The sequence below is a fragment of the Pelecanus crispus genome, chromosome 7 (genome assembly GCF_030463565.1).
Source record: "Pelecanus crispus isolate bPelCri1 chromosome 7, bPelCri1.pri, whole genome shotgun sequence".
Lineage (NCBI taxonomy): Eukaryota > Metazoa > Chordata > Aves > Pelecaniformes > Pelecanidae > Pelecanus > Pelecanus crispus.
Window position 1 is genome coordinate 15,996,575 of NC_134649.1, and position 19,438 is coordinate 16,016,012.

The following is a 19,438-nucleotide window of genomic DNA, read 5'->3' on the forward strand; positions in this document are numbered from 1 at the left end:
CAGATGATAGAAAATAGCTAAAAATGTATTTAACTATTATATTTGATAAAGCTGTACCAATGTCCCAAAAAGAAAGGGTTGTTTTACTTGGAAAGAGAAACCTTGGACACGGCAGAGTGGGTAACCACCTTATATGTCTCAAAATCTATTTTCAGCATAGGCCTGTCACATGAGCTTTGGTGGTACAAATTGAAAGATCCTGTGAACTTACATGAAAGGAAGTTAAAGTGAGAGGAGTGCATACTAAGAGATGTTGCTCAAATCAAACAATTTTCACTTACTGATGCATTTAGGTCTTACAGTTCCAGCACACCTTTCACTTACCAAATACTTGGGATTGGGCATTATCATTTGTACCAGTTTTCCTTCTGAGGCTGCAGGAGAAATGTGCAGAGCTATGGGCTTCACGGTTGTCTAGATAGGATCTTAACATCGTAGAGTGGTTCACCTCTGATTGCTTACTTTGCTGAATCTAATGTGATTCATTTTGGGATGGAGTTCATGCACTGCTTTTTGTGCTCTCAACCCAAAGCTGTAAGAGAACTAAAGCAAGCACCGCATGGTGAGTTGTTGAGCAGAAGCACCTTAGAAGGGCCAGCCTTTGAGATAAGAAAATAGAACATTTGATTTACCCTTTGAGCGCTGCAGTGATCACCAGACATTTGTAAACGCTCTTGAAGCTGTTGAGCCCCCAGAGAAAGAATAGTCTGTATTGAGTGGCAACTTTGTGTAACAAAATACACACACTTGTCCTAAGAATTGGGAGTTGCAGTATGGCAATACACCCTTGAATCTGGAATGCCTTTCCAACATAGGACAAAGGAGAATAGGTAACTGGAATAAGAGGAACTGGGACTGCTCGTGCATTTCCCATGGAAGACAATTTTTCTGGCAGTAACAGCATGCAGAGGAGATCTTGGGGATTTGTCTAACAGAAATAGTGCTAGCTTAGCCTTTGGCTGGCCCTTCTAGCTCCTCAAATTTATTTTAAGAATGAAAAAAAATGCAGCATTCACAGAAAATGTACCCTATACATGAGGTAGCTCATTGGCCTCTGGAACTTGAATTCACTGAGATGGGTGTCAAAGAGAAGTATTTCCATTTGTGATCCAAAAACATAGTTTCAGACAAACTTCACAAAACTTCATTAAATATATATTTTTTTAAAAAAAAAATCTGAATACTGTATCAGAACTGCAGATAGTGGAGGAAGCCACTTACCTTTTCTTATGAATAATGTTATTTACTGACAGAAGAAGGATGCTGTTAGTTCTCCTTTCAGAACAGCCTATGATTGGAAGAACCTGAAAGAGAAGGGCGTGCTAACTCTGCATTTTTTAGCTTCTGGCAGAAGGCACAGGGGAAGGGCAGCTAAAGCTAACGTGCATTCAACATACATAATCACCTAAAGAACTGCAAGTCTGCTTCACACAAGCCTTTTCTTTTGTTGAATGAATGAGGAAAACCTAATTTGGGCCATTTGTGTAGTATTTGTGTGGCTGATTCCGATGCACATAGGAGGTACAGCTAGCCTGAAGGTGAGGATATGCTACCACATGAAGAATGACAGAGGAAAAAAAATCCCCCAGATGTATTAAATATCAGTAATGGGATGAGTTGCAGCTGGCAGCAACTAGTTGCTGGTGTTCCACTTGGTCTCTTCAGACCATTCTCTGCTTGCCTTGAGAGAGAGAATTTAATAGAAAAATCTTAGTTTTAAAAGGGATTAAGGGAAGTTATTCTGAGCTTTACAGAGCTGGAGGGCGTTATACTGCCTGTGGGAACTGCAATACGCTTTGTTGTTGTTTTGAACTGACTATATGTCTATATATAAAAAAAAACCCGCAACAGATTCCTTGTAGACATAAATTGGTTCCTGTTCTTCAAACCATAACCATTTTATTAAAATTTGCAGTAAAAACTATTTAGCTGGGACACTTTCCTTTCCACTTTGAATGATGGTAGGTGAAGAGATTATACTGCGGTGTGGGGATGAGGACGTGTGGCACAGCTGTGACCTCTGCTGTGACATCAGCTGGAACCCAGCGGGCTTTTGGGGCTTTCCACCTGCCATGCCTTTTTGATTGGTAGTTCTCTGCAACTACACTGACCATTTAGTACTTGTTTTCTCATCCAATGCTGATGACCCTGATGACATTTTTCCAAGCAATTGCATTATTTGCAATTGGTCTGGCATCTAATTTAAGCACCAACAGTTCTTTTATAGAAATGATCGTAACTTGTTTTAGCTATTAGATATAAACACCCTTAGCTTGCAAAAACATACGTGAGACTTGCCCTTCCCTATCCAGACAGACTCCACAATCTGATAGAATTGTGTTGTTTAGAATGGCTACTTTAGTCAAGGTGAAAGTATTAAGAGGAACAAGAGGAAATACCCTTGTTATAAGTTAAAAAGTTTTGTTTGTTCCTCTCAGGGTTCCATTTAAAGTAATGTGCTATATCCTATGTAGTGGAAATATGAATTCAGACTAGTGCATGAGTTTTAAACATACACATATGTACGTGTGGGTGTGTGTGTATATGTGCCATAATGGACCGTAGATGTATGGTGTGATACATGGCAACACAGCTACCAGTGGTCAGCTCCAGGTATTTCTCATTAAGGTGTAGTACTGTTACTCTGTGTTATATGCTGATTATTAATTTTTAATGGTGTTATATTATTTTGTTAAAGTCCTCATTTAACATTAAATCACGCACATTAGAGGCGCTAGCACACTGAATCTTAATGACGTATTGGATTTGTAATAGCTTTAAGGTTAAGCTGTATATTGATCAGCTTGAAAGAATGTATACCAGTTTTCTTATATGTGTTCTTTAGAGGTCACAGGAGTTGTCAGATTTTCAGTAATTTTCATGCCTCATTAAAACCGAGATATTTTGAAAGCAATAGAAGGAACTAAGAAAAGCTATTGGTCCTGTTTTACTAGAGCTGAAGTTGCAATGCTTAGCATAAAATTTATCAAATTATCCCTGCACTATAAATTTTTGCAGAAAAAATATGAATAGTGGCTTCAGCTTAAACAGGTGACCATCCATCAAAACCACAGTATGAAAAAATAGAATGACAGATTGGAAGCCCCTTTCAGCCGTCCCAGTTATACAGGATTTTGTGTTGCTCATTCACACTATTTTACCTTCTGCTCCTAATTTTTTTTTTTTTTTTTTTTTTTTTTAAGATGCACATTGAAGCTGCTAAGATGCTTTCTTTTACTGAAGAGGAATTCATGAAAGCTCTTGAGTGGGGAAATTATTGATTCCATAAAAAAACCAACTTCTGTTTGAAATACAAGTCAGATGGTACATTATTTTGGCAATGTATATGAATGCTCGTTAATGATAATAGTTAATAACTGTGTATCCCAGTGAACTGATTTTGTTGATTTTGCTTATGTTTAAATCATTTAACTTTTATAAGCCTGACAGCTTGTGTTGTAATGCCATATGAAATACAAATTTCTACTGAAGTTTCAGGCCAAACTGTCTATTCTGTAATGAGCAGAAAAGCACAGACCGTGCAAGGAATATTCCAACAAGTGAACTTCGTTATCCGTTTGCTCTGTTTTAGCATTTAAAACTATACTTTATCTAAGGTAATATTCAGTCCAACGAAGTCAGGGTTTAGTCTCAGAAAATTCCTTGTTGCAACAAAAATAAATTAACCAGTGATCCAGTTGAGAAGAAAATGTCATGTCCTTTTTAAAACATGTGGCTGGAAAATTGGCCTTGTCTGTTCTCTGTAACAGATCTGCCCTCAAAGCTAGTTGGTCTGGCATCTAATTTAAGCACCAACAGTTCTTTTATAGAAATGATCGTAACTTGTTTTAGCTATTAGATATTAACACCCTTAGCTGGCAAAAACATACGTGAGACTTGCCCTTCCCTATCCAGACAGACTCCACAATCTGACAGAATTGTGTTGTTTAGAATGGCTACTTTAGTCAAGGTGAAAGTATGAAACCTTTCCCTAGCCATCAGCTGCTGCTTTGGGATACAGTCAGGAGCGATGGCTCCATAGTCACAGGTGCTCTACAACCATTACATCCTTAAAGATTTTATTATGTCATCATTATAATCAAGAACTAGATAAAAGTTTGAGTGTAGATGAGGTGAGCATATCATGTGTACATTAATGAACAGAAGCAACAAAAGCTTGTGCTGCTTGCATGAACCTCTGTTAAACCTCAGCTGTTTCAAGGGATTCCTCCCTTGGACGAACTGAATAGGAACACAGCACATGAACAATAAGTTTATGCACTGAAAGAAAGGTATAAATTATGATTCTGACCTCAAAACAGAGAAATGTCTCTCCTTAGGTCCTACTAGCAAAGTAACGTGAACTAACAGCGAAACAAGTAACTCAGACCTACCTCTTTGAGATGAGACAAACTCCATTTAGATTAGTATTTTAATAGTGTAATGCCAATGCAGATAAATCTTTAAATTGCAACCAGAAAGAGTGCATTAAGAGAATTTTATAGTCCATACTGAAATACACATGTGAATTTACACTAGCTTGGGTTTCTGCAGAGTTGCTGGAGAAAACGTTTTTAACATTGCTACATCGCTAACCGAGAGTAATTGAGAAATGTGTAAGTTTATTGGTGAAAAATGCAAGTACAACATACACTTAAATAAAACTAGCTGCTCAGCAGTTTAGAACTCCAGTCTTAAAATGGAGACTTTTTATGTTATTAAAAAGGAGTTCCTCACTGTTAACAGCAAATGGAAGTTTTCGTTAGAAATCAGATGACACCTAGTGGCAAACCAGGAGATGGGAGAAATTTCAGCTCTCTTCTGAAAACGCATTACCTCTTCTCTTCTGATAAGCCAACCTAAATTCCTCTCCAAGCATGTTAATGTCATGTTCATCTTTGAGTATTCCCTGCAATAAGGGCAAAGAAGCACGTCAGAAGGTAAAACGAAGTACAGAGATTATTATGGACCTCTGAAATTTTCAATGGAAGTGAATGTAATAGCTTGTATCCATAGCACTAGTGCTACCTTTAAAACAAACAGCCCTGAAAACCATCACAGAACTTCAATAGCCAAGTTTCACAGTGGCATACTTGGTGCTAACCTAGAACCACCTCTTTTGTTCTTCATGCAAATGATGATGAGAACCCCCGTAAAGGTTCCAAGATAAGCACTATACAAAAGAGGACATTTGTCTGCATTCTCTTTGCAATACAAGTGATTATAGCCAGCACAACACAGGTGCACGTGTGGTAAAATCAAGCAACTGCACTGAAAAGAGGCACTGGCTGGGGTGGGGCTCTATCTCCACCTTTAGTTGTGTTAAAATGAGCCCATACAAAGAAATTATTTTAGAAATCAACTGATACTGAATAGCTTAATCAGCAACTATGTTTTGGGGAAGGAAAGCAGGGGAACCCAGAAATCTAAATCTCTAACTAAATCGAAATTTATTTTAGGGCTAAAAATGTGTATGACCCACAGAACATACCTTGCAGCATCTGGGGGGGGGGGGGGAGGAGAGGGGGACGGGACACCCTACAAATTGCATTTACACTGGAGACTTTAGAATTAGGTAGTGCTTTTCTATTTAATCATTTTAAGTGAAGTAACATAATGTATGACCACATGATTCAGGCACAGCATTGAAGCAGAGAAAAGAACAAAGTAGAAGATCAAAACCATGGAACACGTATGAGCTGCGGACACTCTGAAATAGCCAAGACTTCCTACAACAGTAAATTCAAACCAGAAAACTAAATCAAAGTATTGCCAACTTGAGTTATCCTTTAATTAAATCCACATTAGAAAATAACTCACTCCAAATTTTACAAATCCATGCACCAAATTAGCATATTAATACTTGAATTAAAATTACTCTGCTATATTTACAATATTTTCCAGTATTATAGAAAAGAATTTATTTAGGTAGTTGAATAATTCTCTCCCTACCATAAATGCATTTTTACATCCCTAAAGCAGCTCTCCGTTCATTTGTGTACCATCAGGTGATCTTTCCGATTATAAAGTACAATACAAAACAAATTGTAGTTTATTCCTATTACAATAATTGCTTCCATCTTTTTAACTTTTAAAAACACAAGGATGAACAGAGTGAGCTTTGAAATGCTTCTGTAAGCACCGCAGTTTATTGCACTGCAACAGAGATGAGGCCTTGTTTCCATGGTAACAGAAGACTTAGAAGACAGTCAACGCTGTAAGAAATTGCTCCCAAAACCCCAACTGAGAAATTTCTTGGAAACGCAGTTTAAGATACAGTGGACCCCCTTCTAGCTAGAAAAGCCCTGCTTTAGACTTACATTCCATACCTGCAAAACTGGATGCACAAAGTGCTGTGGAAGCTTTCAGCAAGTTCTCTACAAGGCATCAATATTGCCCTAGAGCCCAAAGCCCCTCATACAGAAAGAATATTTTTGTAAATTGCTTCCCAACTTGAAAAGAAAAAGAAAAAAAAAAAGGAAAAAAACAAGAAAAAAAAGGAAGATGTGAGCACAGGAGAGCTGACACAATAAGGACACCCACTGACTCCAGGAACTTACGCAGTTCTGCAGCTTCACTGGAAACTACCCAAGAGAACACTGATTTATAGGACAAACATTTAAAGCATTTAAAATACAATTCACTTACTCGAGGAAGATAACCCAATAATTTAGATGCATGCTCTTTCAGGAGTTTCTGTCTCTCTTCTTCAACAATTGCACGGATGTTTTCTTGTCTTCTCTCCTCTAACTGTCTTTCTTCAAGTTCACGCTCCTACAATAAATAAGCAAGTTTTCGTAACTGTTCAGTTTCAGCTCCGCAAACATTTGTTTCCACCAATATCCACCATAGTCTAAAGAGAAAAATCTATTCAGTGGAGTACATTTTGAACTTCCACTTATTAACTCCTGGTCAGAGAAAATTAATTTGAAAAGGATGGAAAAGGGTATGTAAAAAAACAGAAAGCAGTGTTTAAACAATACATGTTTGGTAACTAGAAAAAAATCTCCGACAAAAGAGAAGACTGAACAGCAAGACATGGGGCTAGTCTGCTACGTAAGCGTTTGGTCTCATACTAGAAGCCCTTTTAAAGGCAGGTAAGTGTTAAGTTCTGGTTCCTTTTTGGCTCTCAGACAAGGTAGTCTGCTCCTGCCCTACTGTTCTAATCCAGGAAAAGGAGAAATAGGCACATATTCTCATGCTGATGACTAGAAATTGCAATTCACATTACACATGCGATTGATACTCTTATAAAAGAGGTCCAAAAACTGCAGTATAGGATTCCATGGCTTCTTTTCAGTTTACACCTTTTCTTCCTCAGATGGTAACTCGAGGGACTTAATCTAAAAATCAAAGGTGGGACTTCCCCATCTGACACATCACCATCGGTGCTGCTGATCAGGGACGCTGAGCTGGACAGCAGTTGTGTCACTGATCCCATAGCTCTTGAAGAGATCTTTGCAGAGCATGGCAGGCATACAGGGGCCTAGGGATGTCGCTGACTCCAACCTCTTGAGCTACAAAAAGTTAGCTCCAGGAAGACTTTTTTCTTGTCAGCAAGCCAAAACAAAGGCCTGCTTCCTCCCCGCACATTTCTACTCCCCTCTCACCTTTCCCTAGTAACAGTAGCCTTGTCGCTTAGGATAGCAAAAGTATTCTCGTACTGAAACGCTTTGGCTAAACCAAAGGCAAAAGTGAAAACTCTTACTTTATCTGCAATAAACTGTTTGCGACGGTCTTCAATAAGTTTTTCCACAGCCCTTTTGTGTTCAAGCTGTTTCATTCTTCGTTTCTGAGCATTCATCTGTTCAATGCGATCATCCTCTGCAAACTTGGCCAACATCTGTTGTCTGAAGGCTGCTTCCTCTTCTTGCATAGCTTGTCGCGCTACCTCCTTTAAAGCAAATTGCTCTTCGTACGTTTGCCTTAAGTCTAGGCGTTGCCTTATTCTCTTTTCAATTTCTGCCTATAAAGGAAACGTAATAAAACGCTGTGTTACTGAACATACTTTGGAAAACTTTGATTGTCATCAGCCAATCTACTTGATTTATCTTGATATAAATTTACTGTAGCTGTTACCTTCTAGCATAAATAACTGGAGCAAACACTCCATTTCTGACAGTGCTCTCCAGTATTAACCAGTTTGGCAAATGTCTTAAGGTTCTCAAAATTAAGTCCAAAACAAAAGGAGATTATTTTTTTCCACTAGCATGAAGCGAATCAACAAGACAGTCATCCTGAACAACCCTCTAAAAATAACAGTATTACGTCTCTCAGCCTGTGTTACAGTTTGTTTGTCCCCCATAGCAAGATAGCACAGTGTGGGCAGGCCCATAGGAAAAAGCAAATGGACATGCAAAAGCAAGTAGTTAATTAACCTACTTAGCTTAAACCTGAACTTGAAAGGTACTGGCATTCTCCTTCACGAGATAAATAAATATATAAAGGGGACAATAAGGGTATTCAAAATCGTCAGCTGTCCTCCTGGTTGAAATAAAAACATAAATGCATTACGGATGCCAAAGGAAACTCAAAGGACAGAATTTTCCCTCGAAAAACTAAGTTAATATACAAACTGCTTATCTGATTGAGAACATTTAGGAATTAGTGTTGGAAATAGACACTCTGTGTCAGAACAGAATTGAAAACAATTCAAATTCATTCAGTCCACCTAAAACCACGTCAGAATTAAGCTTTTTGCTTTGAGACAGCTCACAGACCAAAATGGGCTTGAGGAAGTCCCTCAAAACCATCCCAAAGTCACAAATAACACTGCAGACTTCGCAAATCCAAAGCGTGAAAAAAAAAAACCAAACCAACCCAACCCAGTCCTTGAACAACCCTGGTAGCATTGTTAGAGGAAAAGCTGTGGAAATGGGAGTTACTTGGCCTCTGAAGAGCATCCTCAGATGCAGGAGGAATTGCATGTGGGATATACCCTCACTAAGTGTTCTTTAAGCATCACAACTCCAGTGACAGCTTCCAAAGACTGAAGGAGCGCTGCTCCATCACAAAGATGTCAAGAGAAATGAAGGGACAGAGGAAAACTATGTAAAATACTGCCCCCTGCATTCACTTTATTACTTATTTTCTAGATCAGCGATTGAAAATGGTTTCATTTTCTCTTTAAATTTTCATATCTGGTCTGGTTAAATTAGATTAACTTACCCATAGCTGCAAGGGCTCCATAAATTATATGTTTTACTCCATGTACACTACTATTTTTGTTTTATAAAAGTTTCATCCAGACCAGCTCCACTAACCTGAACGTTCTGCAGGAATTCTAGCAAAGTTGCAATATTCCTTGCCACTTCCATTTTCCCTTAACAGTTTATGCACAGGTACACATAATGTACATATGACATATGAAAACACTGGTATCTGACAAGTACCAAAATATCCATATATGTATCTGTAGGAGAAGTGAAATACTCCCCGCCCCCGATGCATAGGTACTATTTCAACTACCTGTCAGCGCTTACCATCTCCTTCTTCCTTTCTGCCTCCACTTGTTCTTCCAGATACAGCTCTTGGCGGATTTGTTCCAGTTCTTCACGCTTCTGTTGTTCTCTTTCCAGATTTTGGGCAATCTGTTACAAGAAGGAAGGATTTCTAAATGAATGACAAGAACATACAATAATTTTTTCTACAATTTCAATTTTTGATACCATGCTTTGAAGTCTTTGTTTTTTCTCCTCAGTGTCTCGAACTTTAGCCATCCGATCTTCTTCTCTTTGTCGCTGAATGTTGGCAAACTCCATAATTTTCCTGTTTTCTTCTTCCATCTCTTCCCATTTCCTTCTCTTCCAGACAGCTTGTTCTTTTTTAAATTCTTCAATGTACATCTGAGTTGCTCTCATTTTATCTAACTTCAGTTGTTTTTCCCTACAGAAGATGGGAAAAAAAAATTAAAGTTATTTAACATACTGCAGGGTAACATTAACAGACCATATACTCATCATTAATAATATATTCCAGAGACTAAGATTTAAATGACTCTCCTTACCCATTCAGCTGGAAACGAGATGCCTAAATTGAAAATACTTATTAATGAATTGCCCCAGAAAGGGAATCTCATGCCTAACACCCTTCTTCAGAACAGACTGTACACATAGGTACTCACTACTACTCCATTTTATACATGCTCCATCAAAACAGAAAGAAAAGAAGGAAGCCCAGTAGCCCAATGGCATCAGAATCTCCTAAACTTTTTATTTCTTTATTTATGCTAAACTCTGCCCCCCCCCGGCCCCCGACACCTCCTTTCCTTCCCCGTCCGTAAGGCAGGCATACACTGCGCCTCAAGAAGAGGCAGGGACACGAGGTGAGGCAGCAATCTGTGAAATGCTGTCATTTCCCGCACGAGGGGCCCAACGGAAGCACTCCTTGAAATAAGCTGGCTTTCATATTTGGGGAACAAGGACACAAGGCTGACTGGAATGACAAGAACGTTCTGATGTTTAAACAGCAAAATACACCCAACTCAGTCTCCTGTTAGTAAAATGTGACCAAGGAAAACTAAAATGGGCCTTAGTCTATGAAATAAATGTATACAAATTAGTGCTCTATACAAAATTGTATCAGTTGCTTTGTTTTAAATTAATAAATCATAAAAATTCAAAGTAACTAACATTTGGTCTTCCTCATAGATCTTTCTTACAATTTCATCAATCATGAGTTTCTCTCTTAGAAACTCTTCGTAAGCACCCTGCTTCTTCCTCTCCTGTTCCTCAAGCTGCTTCTCCAGTTCTTGCTGGTACATTATTTTCTCCTTGTTTCGCTTCAGTTGTGCAGAACTTTCTTCTTTTATTACCCTTTCGTACTCTTCCTTCATCTTTCGGGCTATTTCAGCCTCACATTTCTATAGGGGGAAAAAGCAATGCAAGGTTGCTTTTTACTGCTGCTAATACAACTTATACTGAAAAAATACCCAGTATAAAAAGGAATTACACCACATTACAAAAATGGAATGTTTTCCACCTCAAATCTATAAATATAGTGCCTTAACATGCTTAATGTCTTAATTGAATAAGTAGAACCCTTGAAGAGAACCCTCAATATCTAAACAACTTGAGGAGAACTAACAATACTTAAGGGAAGCTACGTATTGACCAAAGACACAGTAGAGCACTCGGCATGAGTGAAACTAGCTCACATCAGCATAATGACTGGAATGTGGTTTAACTATGTAGAACATACTCAATAAACATGTTGTTTTTACAGCAATTTGCATAAACTGAATTTTCTATAAAACATTAATGTAATCAGAATCATCTGCCCGATCACCAATATTATCCAATACATAAATAAAAGTTCACAATTCTTTCTGAAGTTATCCAGACATATGCTTAATAATAGTAACAACAGTTTCAACAATCTGCTTCTGAGGTAAGGGGATTCACTACAATAAGCACTTACTGCACAAAGCGTATCATAGTTTTAACTTGGGTAAATATTACAAAACCAGTAAAATAAAAACTATATCCATTAATACAGCTTAATTCATTACTACTTTGACTGCAATGGCAAAGTAAGCCTTTTTCTTATAGCTGGTTATTACTGGCTAATTAGTCCTTCATAACACATTTTCAATAACCGCTGAATGCCTAAGCCTAACCATATTTTAGATAAAAAGGCCATCTTCAAAGGAAGAATTTTCAGCACAATCCATACAAAGAGTTACAGCACTCAGGTGCTGGGAGACGCCGTGAAGCTAATTACCGTCTTCTCATGCTGCAGAGCTTCTTTTTCAGTGATCTGTGCAGCTCGCTCTTTATTCATATAAGCGGATTTTAGTTTTTTTTCTAACTCTCGAAGTTCAAGACTGCAGGGCAGGGTGGGGGGGAGGGGAAAGAAATTGATACTATTACAAGGAGGTCAGTACCTATGGGGAAAAAATTTAAGTTTCCATACTATTTAAACACAATTTAAAAAATATATTTTTAAGGAGAAAAGCCCAATTTTAGATGAAAAATATTGCTGTAGTAAAAGAGCAGAAAAAGAGAACAAAACCTGTCTCAAACCAAGAACTATCTGTATTTGTACATATGCTATCAATAGTTTTCTACACTTTACATCTAACTATATAAATACATAGATACATACATAAATACATATACTTGTAAGTGTGCATATATATAAAAGCATATACTCAAAATAAAAAAATTGTGGATCAGACAGAGTTTTATTCACAAAATTTGCTTAAAAGTAATTGTCTTATCGTATCTGGATCTTAAGTAAGTTTTCCTTCCAGGTCAGATTCATTTCCGCTTCTGCTACAACTTTCACAAAGTCGGTCTTGTCTCCACTCAACCTCCATGTCCTCACACTGTTGAGGCGTCACACGTCACACATCCCTCCCCCTCGTCTGCCTTCCATCCACCTCCCACACTCTCTCCTGATGCTGTTCACTGACATCTGGAGTAACCCCTCTGGTCACAGCCCTCTCCTACGCACTCCTCAAGCTACCTTTTCCTGGGCTTTTTCCCAGTTATGATCTTCTCTGCTGCGTGAGTTAAAAAAGTTAAAGCCTATTCTAAAAAATAAATTGCATATCTGATTTTAGCACACTAAAACTTCCTCTCTATTGTTCGAAAATATCTGGTGCTATAATCTTACCGCATCTAAGGTTCAGTCCAAAGTGTGACCGAGAGAAATAAAAGACGAACAGGAGGTCCACAACTGACTGAACGCTTCTATAAATACACTTTTCAGCACTGGGATTACTTACAGTAACAGCTAGTTAAATAAAGTAGCGAAATTTTTTGAAGCGTTACCTGTTCTCCCTTACTTGTTGCCTCATCTTTTCATCTTTAAGTTTTTCATGGTTCAATCTCGCCAGCTCAGCCGCCAGCCTTTCTTCTTGCTCCAGCTGCAGCTCCCTCCGGTTTTTGTTCTCTTCTGCCTAATCAGAACAGGCCATTTCGGTAAGAGCTCTCCTCCGCACAGCCGCATTTGGAAGCGGGCGAAGCGCAGGACTATGCGGGCAGTACGCCGTTTACAAAGGAGAAAGCTTTTGAAAGGTAAAGCCAGGCAGAGCCCTCCGACAGGACGGCGGCACCGCCTGCCCTCCGCCTTCGCCCAGCCTCCTCGCCCTGGCACAAGCGCGCAGGCGCCCCGGGGGCTCCGGGCCCACCCCGGCCCCGCGGCCTTACCCGCAGCACGGCCTCCTCCAGCCGCCGCTCGCGCTCCAGCGCGGCCCGCAGCCTGGCGGCCCGCCTCCGCCCGCCGCGCTCCTCCGCCTCGGCCGCACCCCGCTGCACGGACGCCTGCGGGCAACAAGAAAGAGGCAGTGCCGCAGGGCGGCCGCGGGCAGCCGCTCCGCTCCCCGCCGCCGCCCCGCTCACCATCTCGCCCGCCCCAGAGCCGCCGCGCCGGCCCCGGCGCCGCGGCGCCTCGCTGTCATGGCAACGAGCGCGGCAGCCAGGCGGAAGAGGGGGAACGTTTTAACTTCCGGGGGAAACCGGCCGCGCTGATAGGCCGAGAGGGCGGCCCGACCCCGCCACGTGACTCGGAGCGGGCGGGGCGCCCTCCGCTTCTGCCGTTAACGTCGGTTGTCCCCAAGAGCGGCTGGCGGCCTGCCGGGAGCCGCGGGGGCGAGGCGAGGGGCAGCAGGGCGGGAGGGAGGAAGAGGAGAGCGGGGAGAAGAGTTCAGCCTCACGCAAGCGCAGCTCCTCCCGTGCCTGCAGCCCCGGCGCCCGCCTCCCTCAGGGCCGGGCTTCCCGGACGGCTTCGCCAGGGCGAGGCGGGTGGCGCAGGCCCGGACCCCGGCTGAGGCTACGCAGGAGCTACGCCGAGAATTTATTTTTTTTTCAATCTCTTTTGAACTCCGGTATAAATGAATAGTAGATGCTGCACATTTTCATGCATTCACAGACGGCGCGGAAGTGCGTAAACACAATTTTCCAGAAGAGAACAGCCCGAGGAGCAGCCCGTGCCCGGTTATGAGCACACATGCTCCATCCTCCCTTGCTCTGGAGAACCAGGAATCGGTAAAACTTGAGCACAGGGAGTGGGAAGAAACATAATTACCAAAACATCTTTTTTAAAAAAAAAATCTATTTAAGAGCATTTCTTGAATTAAAGAGAGGGCCAAGGAGAATCTCCATCCTTTATTGGATGCAGGGGGGGAACATTGCCACCAAGGATGAGGGAAAGGCTGAGGTACTTCATGCCTTCTTTGCCTCAGTCTTTAATAGACCAGTCATTCCCCAGGGTACTCGGGCACCTGAGCTGGAAGACAGGGACAGGGAGCAGAATGAAGCCCCCATAATCCAGGAGGAAGCAGTTAATGACCTGCTACACCACCTGGATGCTCACAAGTCTATGGGGCCAGATGGGATCCACCTCAGACTACTGAGGGAGCTGGCAGAAGAGTTAACCAAGCCACTTTCCATCATCTATCAGCAGTTCTGGTTAACAGGGGAGGTCCTGGATGACTGGAGGCTTGCCAATGTGATGCCCATCTACAAGAAGGGCTGGAAAGAGGATCCAGGGAACTACAGGCCTGTCAGCCTGACCTTGGTGCTGGGGAAGATCATGGAGCTGTTCATCTTGAGTACGCTCAACAGGCAAGTGCAGGTCAACCAGGGGATCAGGCCCAGCCAGCATGGGTTCATGAAAGGCAGGTCCTGCTTGACCAGCCTGATCTCCTTCTATGACCTGGTGACCCGCCCGGTGGATGAAAGAAAGGCTGTGGATGTCATCTGCCTGGACGTCAGTAAAGCAGGGGTTGATGGTTGGACTGATGATCTTAGAGGTCCCTTCCAACCTTAGTGATTCCTAGTTTTACTTGATTAAAAAATAATCCAGCCACCAAGCCAGGCACATGAAATTATCACTCAACCCTTAATTGGTTGAATGGTGGTCTTGGTAGTGTTAGGTTAATGGTTGGACTGGATGATCTTAAAGGTCATTTCCAACCTAAACAATTCTATGATTCTACTTTAAATTACTTTACAGTTAATGCACTTTACTCATCTATATCACAAAACCTAGGTGGCAGCATTTAATTAAGTATTTCTCTCCTTCATAGTTATTATGATGGATCCCAAACACAGTCACAGGGGAGAAATCAACAGCCAGAACATTAACCACGAACATCACCAAAATACATAATTCTACATGATTCTGGTAATGTTGCTTGGTATATAGTATGCCTCCTTTAAACCTGATAGGCAAAAGGAAAACCCAGCCCTTAATTTTCCAGAGAGACGGATCTTACACAGAGCACAACTGTTCACTGCAGAGAGCTTCTCCGGACTGGCTTTGCTCCAGGAAGGAAATCAATGTGGCATCCAATTCCCTAAACCGTACCTGGAAATACATGGAATTTTCTTTCTTACCAAACAAAATAACAAAACCAGGTCCCCTCACCTCACTTCTGGAGATAACAGCAAATAACCTTCAGATGTAAAATTTCATCTTTGGTCACACGATGTCCTTCATTTGGAACAGCAACACTCTAAAATGAGAACATAAGTATACCTTAATGCCTTGCTGTTCTGGAGAGTGAATCCAGACAGAAAAGTGGGAGAAAAAAATGCTTAACACCCCCCCACACACACATATATCTGAGACCAGCAAGTCAGTTCACAAAGTTCTTTTTAAAATTAAGAGGTGGCTTGTATTTGCATGTAAACAGTATTTGTGAGCAGTGTATCTTTCACAGAAGGGACAGAACACAGCACTAATATCCAGGAAGATCCCAAAGGGAAAATATTTTGAGGTTTCCAGTCCTCGGTGCCTCATTGTTCTTTTATGTCCGATACATTTCATGTTTGCTGCAGTGTGTTTAAAATGCAAAGAAGAAAAAAATGCAACCACAGAATTCTTTTGTCCTTGATAACTTATGGCAGTTTGTGCTCAGAAACTCTTACCTTTAATAGCCTGGTAGTTTTCCCCAACATATATTAAGCTACGGGGACAGTTCAGTAAACATACCGTGTGCGCAGATTTCCAAAGAAAGGTAAGTAACCTTTCAGCATGTACAGTCACCCCATGTAGAGAACACGGAGGAGAAAATACTCCAGAAGCTCCACAGAAACACCCAATATACCCTTGCCCTGCTCCTTTCGTTAAATTGAATACTTCAATATGGAAAACAATTATTTTCCCCAATTCAAATACAACTGCTGGTCTCATCTCTTCTTGAGAGCGTCTCCCAAGAATTGCAGGCTCCCGTCCTAAGCTTGGTTGTCTTAACTTTCCCCCACCCCCTTACATCCAGCCAGAACTTCCCCTTTTTCGGTTTGCGACCATTGGCCTCCCAGACTCCCACTGAGCTTCTCAGCAAAGAGCCTGGCTTAGTCTTCTTGGCACCCTCCCGGTAGCAACCGGGGGCTGCTGTTTGGTCCCCCCGGGGCATTGACTGCACCTCCCTGTTTGGGTCACCTGCAAACTTGCAGGGGGTGCAGGTACGTGGGTAGCGCACCTGCTCCTGGGCAAGCGTTTCTGTCCTGTGGCCTCCTAGCACAGCCTGTTCTCCTCACCAAGGTCATCTTCTTTGGGCGAGCCACGCGAGATGCGGGGCAGGCATCTGCTTTTGCTGCTCCTCCCAGCTGTGCGCTCACAGCAAGCCGCTGCTCCATGTAGGGGCCTCCCTCGTAGGTTCTTATTTGGGAAGAAATCCAGCACTGTGTTGCAAACAGACCTACCTTTTCCTCATGTCAAAAAGCACATCTCCTTGATGGCACCAACTAATTTCTCAGTTAAAGACCCAAGAATTTAACACTTGCAGAACAGAGTTCAGTCCAGGCAGAGTTGCTGAGCCCGTCTGAAGGAGCAGAATGAAAATGTACTGGTTTTTCAACCAGCTGGGTCAGACTCCTTAAAAGCCAGATGTGTTTCTATTTAAGTTTTCTTTCCATAATATAATTTATGAGGGTTTTAGAATAACACATAATGAAATATCTGCTTTACTATAGTTTGGAAAGGAATGAGTCCCAGCTAGCATAATTGCTATCAAACTGTTGTTTCATACAGCATTGCTTCTTGCAGCAGCCTGGTTACAGCTTACTGGTCAGTGACCTGCTTCTCATTCCTTTTTTGTAACAGCATTAAACACTCCCAGGGCCTGAAAAGCTTCAGGTAACCAGCAGCCCGCTGTACAAATGGAGAATTAAACGCAGCAGTCCTTTCTCAGGGTTAACGCAGCATATTAATAAATGATTCCATTCTCAGTCTCAATATCACCACCTACTGATCAATTTGTGACAGCAGAAATGAAGACTGCTGTGGAATGAAAATTTTGCTAATGATAAAAATAATGAAATGGAGCATTAAAGGGAAAAAGAAAGTTCCCTTTATTTTAGCAGTTTAAATTGAAGGTGATGCAGGAGCACACAGCATTACAAAGGTCATTAAATGAAAATGGTGAAGCCATTTTGCAGATTTACCTCTTTTCTAGGGTGTTTTACCAGATGATCATAACATGAGACAGTGACAAATGCGTTCCAGCTGAGATAAGATATGTGGGTCGTGCTGACTTTGCAACATTATAAACCGCTACTGGGGATAACACAGCTTCTCTGTGAGGTAATTTACCTTCTTTGGATGAAAAGATAAATGTGAATTAACAGGGAAGACTCTGAAACATCTGAGCTGTGCTATTGATCTACTAAAGACCTAGATAAGTCACAGAGAAACTAATGCTTGCTTTGCTTGAGATTAGTGATGGATGGCATAGCAGATTTAGCAGCTAAGGGGCTATCACTGTCAAGAAAATCTTAGCACTTTTTTTTTTTTTTTTAAATTACCCTGCAGTAGTAGGGAAAATATGTCCCATGGCAGCAGTAGGCAGAAGTGATCTTTTACTTATGACATTGTGGACTGTAAACAAAAATATTACAAGGAACAAAAATACTCAGTGCTTCAAATGTGTTCAGCAAAAATACAGCTGTTCCTGATGAGAAAAATGTGGTCTTAATAAACACTTAGCTGTAGTATTGCGTTTCAAAGAATAAAAAGAATAAATGGAGTGTCTCAGGCCAGAAAGGATGCTTGTGCAATGGACATGAACAGAAATTAGTCTTTTAGGGGTGCCACATTCTTTGCTTTGTTTTTGGGCTTCCGTCTTTGCTCAGTCCTACTGGTCCAGAGTAAAAGCTGTGAGCTGTGTGTCTAAAGGCTGATGTGACCAAAACTATTAGAATTAATTTACATCCCCAGCATCGTATAGCATGTATTTCTAGGTAAACTCAGAGTTCTTAGCATTTCCTATTAACATCTATTACAGATTTATTCAAGTTTATAAAGCACCCACCTACTCTTCTGAGGATACACACTGTTTTTAACAACTGAATACATGAATGCCAAAGACCACAGATGAATTTTATTCCAGTCACATTACACTCCAATGTTACTTACAGAGGGCATTTTTGCTGGTTGGGCATGAAATAATTGTTATTCTAGTTAAAAGGGCAGGATACACCAAAACAGACTCCTTAGGTAGATTGTAGAGGGGATCTTTAAAAATAGAAATTGTAGCGTAGTGCAACTACACTAGATTCTGCTTCTGTGCAGGTAGAAGGATTAGACAGTCCTTTCCTGGCTTATGTGTTGACAAAATGATTTTTCATCCGACAGTGTCTTACCTCCACACAATCCTTGTCATTTCTTTGTTTCCACATTAGCAATGCAAGAAAACGTAAGTGCTTCTTGAAACATGCAGCCCAAACACATTTGACACTGTGAAACAAAGAGTGAGGCATTAGGACATGATTTTATCACTCATTTTCAAGCCTCTCTCCAGCCAGGATTCAGCCTTTCAGGATTTGTTCAGGGTCAAGATGGAAAGACTGCTTCAGGCTGACTTTCTTTCATATTTTCTTTGGGTGCTTCTGTTTCTCTGCAGTTCCTATTACTCCAACCAATACCAAGTTTGTGGCTTTCTGCATCTCTCCTCTCAATATTATTTACATTGTTTAGTGGTTTGTAAGTGTCCTATATATTCTACAGTTTATTATTATTATTTCCCTCCTTTAATCTATATTGCAGTTCAATTGCTTCTTACAGGTAACCTGAAAAAAGGCAGCAATTACACCATCAACATCAGCCAGGTTTTGCACAACATCCAACATCCATTCAGTGAGCTGGGAAATGAGCTTTTATAGCACACAAAGTCTGAGCTTTCTTGCCAACTGGCTGCCTGGCTAGAAGATCTGTTTGGGTTATGGAACAGGGCATTTCTCCTGTGCATTTGACACAACTTTGCTAGCATTCAGCAATTCAAAAACTATTAGAGAGCCATGTCCACCATGCTCTTTTTAATCCAGCTAGCAAACACTGGGGAGAATACAAGTTGCAATTACCAGACTTTCTGCTTCAACTGTACTGGTTTTTAAGCAAATGTTCTAGGCAGAGCAAATATATTTCTTCTATGTAAAGAATGTTGTAAAACCACTGCTATCACAACACTTCTGGTTTGTGCAGCAAGACC

At 41.0% G+C, this 19,438-nt stretch overlaps 2 protein-coding genes across 4 annotated transcripts in view; one reads left to right on the top strand and one right to left on the bottom strand.

Annotated features, from left to right (window-relative positions):
- TEX9 (testis expressed 9) overlaps positions 1–3,684 on the top strand; it is a 28,581-nt gene extending 24,897 nt beyond the window's left edge. For all 3 annotated transcript variants that reach the window (XM_075714643.1, XM_075714645.1, XM_075714644.1), the window contains one exon: positions 3,204–3,684. In XM_075714643.1, the coding sequence (XP_075570758.1) occupies positions 3,204–3,281 (78 nt within the window). In that variant the 3' untranslated portion in view covers positions 3,282–3,684. The remainder of the gene's footprint in view (positions 1–3,203) is intronic.
- A 921-nt stretch (positions 3,685–4,605) lies between these two features.
- MNS1 (meiosis specific nuclear structural 1) lies at positions 4,606–16,589 on the bottom strand. Its single transcript, XM_075714173.1, is given in 12 exon segments — positions 4,606–4,909; positions 6,649–6,774; positions 7,709–7,966; positions 9,483–9,590; positions 9,669–9,885; positions 10,632–10,861; positions 11,722–11,824; positions 12,777–12,904; positions 13,155–13,328; positions 13,330–13,398; positions 15,404–15,463; positions 16,491–16,589. Coding segments are annotated over 12 exon segments (1,671 nt in total). The 3' UTR covers positions 4,606–4,810.
- Positions 16,590–19,438: the final 2,849 nt, after the last annotated feature.